A 6,513-nucleotide genomic window follows, 5' to 3' on the forward strand; every position below is an offset into this window, starting at 1 on the left:
AATTCACCCAAATGTGCTCTGAAACAATATGCTCTCATGATACAAATCACTCATTGATCTTCATGCAGAACAGGTCTGTTCAAAGTAGCATCCTCGTCCCCCTGTATTAATGGCTAGGGACCCTTTTTAAAACAAATATACTAACACCAGAACATGCTGTGAAAAAAAGGATTCATCTTTAGTAATGGCAACCCATTGACATTTTTTTCATATGCTGGACAAGTACAAATGTGCAATGTTCAATGAAAGTGCAGGTATACTTTGTGCTTTTTGTGAAGTATTACAACACATTACATCCCCATTTGCAATAATAGTTTGTTTTTATAAGTTTTCAGTACAGGCCCTATGCTTTCTTGTCATCAACTGCCATTCACTGAACATTATAAAAAAGGAGCCAAAAATCACAATTCAGCACCTCAATGTTCTACTTACATAAATGGAAGGGTGATCGTAGTTTGAACTTTCATGTACTAACAGAACTAGAAGACATGGTTCAGCAGAACAGGAAATAGCAATTTAGTATTTTCAATAGCTGCTAACTTCATCATAATACCAAAGGAAAATTCTATTATGGAGTGCTGTTTTAAACAGCAAATCCTAACCAATACATGTTAGTGCAGAGTATAATCATCCTTTTAGTGCATATAGTACTGTTTATTACCTTTTTTATATTATATATTACATTTTATTTTTCTTCACTTATTTAAATCAGTATCACTGAATTATAAAATTAATTAAAATTTGGTTAAAAAAAAATTACAACTGAATGTGAAAGGCTTAAAGTAGGAAGCTTGACCCTGCAAGAAAATGCTGAAGCTTTGCCTGTCAGAATGGTGCTGTATTTGGGCATAGCAGCAGGGGTTAGGAGTGGCTGTAAGTACCTCTAGGTGCTTACCAGCCAGCTGGCCATATAGAAGGCTCTTCAATTCTGTGCCCTTTAACACTGTGAACCAACCCTTCATAGAACACTAGAAAATATTTGATATTCAGTGATTGCAGTAAGAGTACACATCTGTGCCACAAATACTAGATTTTGGTGTGATCAATAATTATAATTCTTAGAGTCCGAATTAAAAAAAAAAAAAAAAAAAAAAAATGGACAAAATAAAGTTCTCTACAAAAAAATAGATCCCTTGTTTTATTTTCACAAAGGGTTTGAAATCTGGTTACAATGGACAAGTTTACACTTTAGTAAACTTTAATTGATCGGTTTGCTTTTTTTTCGAATATTGCATTTGCACAAGCTGCATCAGCCAAGATCGTGCTCTTTGAACATTAGGTGCCCTTTCACACATAGGGTATGGTAATGCACAGGCGCCCTGATTCACCTAGTCGGCAAAGTATAATGCACTTGCGTTTTAGCGCACTGCAACAGGGATTTATCAGTGCACTAAAAATGGTGCATGTCTGAACATATGCATTGAAGTTTTGGCAGCTTACTTAAAAACAATGGACTGCCTTAGCAAACGTCAAGAAAAAAATATGCATGCCTTAAAGAGAGTGTCACACATATATAAAAAAAAAATCCAACTAGAAGTACGAAATTGGGAAGTTTAATATAAGAGTTCAGCATGAGGTAGGTGAAATCCTGCTCATACAGCGAAGAGCTTATAGAGCTGCAGGTACTGCTGTTATTCGAGGTTGCCAAAAGTGTTGGGTGCCTGGTTCCCCACTGGGTGGGACAATATTACAAGACACATAGTAGAGACATAGTGGCCAAACAGAGGCACCAAAGCACCCAGCAGGGAACATGGTATTTGACACATACAGAAAAGGTCAGACAGCAGTTGTGCAAAAGAATTAGGATTCCACCATCTGCTTGAGAGGTATGTATGCAGCTTCTCTTGCATAGTTCTGGCTTGATTTTTTTTATATACATGGGACAATGTCACTTTAATGCATGTGTTAACACAATGCATGGTGTGAACTAGTGATCGACCGATATAGTTTTTTTACCGCCAATACCAATATTTTGGTCATCAGGTATCGGCCGATATCTTCGGACATTAAAAAACATTTAAATGTTAAATTAAATGTCTACAGGTACTGTGGTGGAGGGATCTGGGGGTCTAAAAGACCCCAAACCCCTCCTCTGCACTTAAGCATTCAAAATGCCAAGTTTGGCTGTTTTGAATGCTGTAGGGTTTTTGAATTTGGCGCCGCCAGTACCCGGAAGTCATGTCATGACATGACTTCCGGGTACGCAGCGGCACCGAATTCAAAGAAATGGAGACCCGGGGCAGACGGCAGCGGTGAAGGTAGGATTCCCAGGTCTTCCGGTGGGATGGGAGACCCGTGCGAGCAGCGGAAGGTGGCGGGAGGGGGGGGGGGAAGAGACGTCTCCTCCAGCTCCTTGGAATGACAGCAAAGTGGCTTCTCAGCCGCATCGGTTGTCATTACAAGAAAGCAGACCATGGGCTATGGACACCAGTACCAGGGTGATGCCTCTAGCTGCGGGCATCACCCGTGTACAAGCACTTTCCTTGAAATATCGGCAATATCGGTAAATTAAGAGCCGATTCCGATATATCGGGGAAAGTCCATATCGGCCCTCGATATATCGGCTTTGCCGATAATCGGTCAATCTCTAGTGTGAACCACCATGAATGGATGCCTACAAAGAAGAAATGGGTCAGATTCCTGTATGTATAAACTCTTCCTGCTTTAACTGGAAATGTACATGTACCAAGTTCCTATAGAAATTAACATAAAAAAGGTGCTTCTGTAAGGCACTGGACCAATGTATAAAAAGTATACTATAAGCAAAATTTCTCTCTTCTCATAGCAACTGACCTCCTTTGAAATTTTACTTCTGCAGTCCAGGTCTAAAAGTATAACAAAAAAATAAAAAAGGTGAAAAGATCTTAAATCTTTACAGAGATCCCAAATATAATCACCTAGCTTGTGAAAAAAAATATGAAACTAATGTTTAAGTGACCAGTTGGTTACCTTTCTCAAGGTGACAGTTCAGTGCCAGTCACCTTGAGAAAGTGATCACTGTCGATGAATGCCAGTGTTTACCAATTCTCTGATGACAAGCTATGTTGTTATTACTACAAAGATCTAAGTAAAGATTTTTAACCTTTTGCCATCTGGCCATTTTTTCGGTTTTTAGATTCAAAGTATATCATTGTTGGCACGCAGTCACCTCAAGGCGCTAAAAAGGATGGATTTTGGTTCAGATTGAAAGCAAAACAAGGCATCTCAAACAAGAAATGTCTCCTGTATTACAATTTCATACATGAAGCCCACCGTAAAATTAACAAGTGTCCAAAAGCATGTACTAAAAATATAAAGCATATCACCTTTAGAATACCCAGTGCTGTGCTCTCCTCCCATCGAAGTTATTTTGATTCAAATAATTTTCCTACGTGTCTGTTTAGATAAGGTTACTTTTAAAACCATGCCTTTAAACATACTGATTGCTTTCATTATAGAAGAGACTTCTATTGACTCCATCTCTGGATGGTTAAGAACTACTACAGGCTGGTTTTTGTATGGCATCTGTGTCAGCTGATCAGCCTTAACAGGACAGAGTCTAAGAGTTTTCAACACTGGAGTTGCAAACCTTTTGGTAAGGTATTTCCCCTTTAGTTTGACACTCTGCCTTTTCACTTTAAGCTGGACAAGTTCATTTTCCCTACTCACAGCAGCTTTGAGACCAGTCTGCATTACACAGGAAAGTGGCTGCATAACTATTCTTTTGTCACAAGATAAAAAGAGAGTCTGAGGCTTACTAAACAGATTTGTCTCTTTTGTACCGAGGCGGTTTGATTTACGCCCTCCGTTCTTGTTATTTAGAGTAAAGGCAGAGGTCTGGCTTTCCGTTTTCTTGCCATATGGCAACACTGGCTCGTTAGGGGGCAACTGTATTTCAGAACCTGTGTATTTCACTTCCATTTTGTTTGTTTCAGGCAGTTCACTTTCCAGAACAGCTCTCTGTTCACAAGTAGTCTCAAATTCCACCTGGGATTTTGCTTCATCTTCAAGTACCTTGAGTCCATCTTGACCTTCCATACCATTAAAAGAGGGGGTAGTATCCACAATATCCTTTGATGCATTGGTGACGACGGGACTTTCCCACTGTATACCTTCAATGACATTTTGGGAGTCAGAACTAAGAGAAAAGACAGATGAAATAATTGGTCCATCTGAAATCTCCTCAGTTTCATCAAAAAGATCATTGGTAACTTCATCCAGAGCTTTAATAATGTCATTATTAGGTTGACTGGTTAAGCTGGTAGGGTTTTCTTCAGTTAGAGCAACTGTATTTTTTGTGGGTAATAGACTTTCCGTGCCAGTGAGTAGTAATGAAGATCCATCTGAAGACCCTATGCGGTTTTCCAATCTAACTATAGGTTCTGAAGCATTTTGTTCAGGTACATTTTTTTCCTTTGGGGTAACATTTTTTGTCCCATTTAATTCGGTCACCTCTAAACATTTTAATACTAAATAGCAAGTACCATTGGCAGGCTTCACTTCTACAACCTGAACAAAACAGTTGTCAGGTACCCTGAACAATGGTGGTGCAACAACTGTTAATGGCATCCAAGGACAGAGTTGTTGGTCTGTTGGCGAAATGACTTCCACTTCCACTTGATCTGCATGTGTGTTATTTCCATTCAAATGACGGCTGTTATTTAACATTGAATTATCCACCTCACTTGTAAGGTCTAAAAGGTTTTTGGCTATAAGGTTTGTGTTATTTGGCAGAATCTCTTGCAGGCCGTTTCTAATTTGTGTTTGTACTATGTTAACAGAAGCATTTTTGGACTCATTTTCCACAGTGCTCACCGAACACTGAATTTTGCCATCACCATGAATTCTTTTAATGTGTTTTACAATGTAGTCATTTCTAATGGCCCCATAGCCACAGTACTCACAGGTATATGGAAACTTTCCAGTGTGAGACACCAGATGTCTTTGAAATTCAGTTTTGGTGTAGGACTCAAAATTGCAGTGTGAACAGACATATTTCATTTCATTGTGAAGAGCAATGTGTATATTGTACTTGTTTACATCCTTTGTTGAAAATCTGCACTTTTCACAGTTGTATTTTTCCAACATTTGCGACAAACTGTTCATGATGTTATTTGTTGGGGTGTTTGCCAGTTTACTTTAGAATTGCTTCTGTGGTAAAATGCAGATATGTATCTTCAAGCATTTCAGGGTGCTACTCTTCACGGATCAGTGGAAAATCTATTTGAATCCAGTTATCCAGACTTGAAGTCAATGTTAAATGTAAGGATCCTTCCAATGTGTGAATTTTATTCTTCTTACATTTTTTCCAATATGATTTGATAAACCTAAAGAAAAAAAAAATAAAATCAGTAAAAAAAAAAGGTACAATAACTCACCAGAAATCTTATTTAAAATGTAATTGTATCATATAAACTAGATGGCCAAAAGTTTATGGACACAGACCATTGAACCTGAATGAACTTGTTGGATATTCCATTGCAAAACCATAGGCATGAATGTGTTAGTTACCCCCACATTTGTTGTAGCTGAAGATGTTCAATAGGTTTGGGATCAGAGTTTGGTGCAGGCCACTTCAGTTCCTTTGCACCAAACTCCTGAAACCACAGGATTGATTTACTAAAACTGGAGAGTGCAAAATCTGGTGCAGCTGTGCATGGTGGTCAATCAGCTTCTAACTTCAGCTTGTTCAATTAATCTTTGCCAAAAAAAAAAAACCTGGATGCCGATTGGTTTCTATAAGCTGTACCAGATTTTGCACAGTCAGGTTTTAGTAAATCAAACCCTCAAGTCTTTATGGATAAAATCACGGTGCACTAGACTGTGCAGATAAAACCACTTAAATAGTGAGAAATTAAAGCTGCACTCTCACAAGTGACTTGATTAATACATATGATCAAATGAGCACACCTGGAGGAATACGTATCACCAAATCACCTGGCTTTGTGCTTCATGTCAAAAACAGAAAAGATGGCCTTCCCCAAATTGTTTCCCCAAGAAAGGGTGGGCACAATTGTTTTAAGTATTTGTGTATACTGTAGCATTATCAATACCCTTCACTGAAAAATACCTGAAGGAATGTCCACTTTTATACATTTGAGAATATACAATATAGGTGTGATAAAAGTTTAAAAAATTGTCTTTTTTTTATAATCTCATGTTATAAAAAACACTATAAAGCTAAATTTAAGAAATACACCAACAAATTGTTTTGTAAGTAACCTACGCTGCCCTCCCCTCCATTCACTAATGGATGTGAGAAGCCCTGTGTAAGCTCTGTGTCAATTGTGCTGAAACTTACACAGCTCTGAGGAATCTCTCTTGATAGCTCTTGTGCCTAAGCTGCCAATCCCGATCACAGCCACAAAATTCATATTGTCCCTAAACATCACAACAGTTAGTGTCCCTGCCACCTGTATTAACCCTGGCCTGTTTTTTTTTACCATGTTTCTGCCTGCTGCCTGGACTGATCCTTTGCATGTCTGCTGACCATGTTTTTGCCTAATGCCTGAACTGACCCATCTGCACATCTGA

The 6,513-nt window shown here is 38.6% G+C and overlaps 1 protein-coding gene across 1 annotated transcript; it reads right to left on the bottom strand.

Moving 5' to 3' along the window:
• Positions 1-3,353: 3,353 nt before the first annotated feature.
• ZNF518B (zinc finger protein 518B) lies at positions 3,354-5,177 on the bottom strand. Its single transcript, XM_082243928.1, has one exon. It carries the CDS (start codon positions 5,083-5,085, stop codon positions 3,355-3,357), a length of 1,731 nt encoding a protein of 576 aa, XP_082100054.1. The 5' UTR covers positions 5,086-5,177; the 3' UTR covers position 3,354.
• Positions 5,178-6,513: the final 1,336 nt, after the last annotated feature.

Source organism: Pelophylax lessonae (assembly GCF_965119305.1).
Source record: "Pelophylax lessonae genome assembly, chromosome: 1".
NCBI lineage: Eukaryota > Metazoa > Chordata > Amphibia > Anura > Ranidae > Pelophylax > Pelophylax lessonae.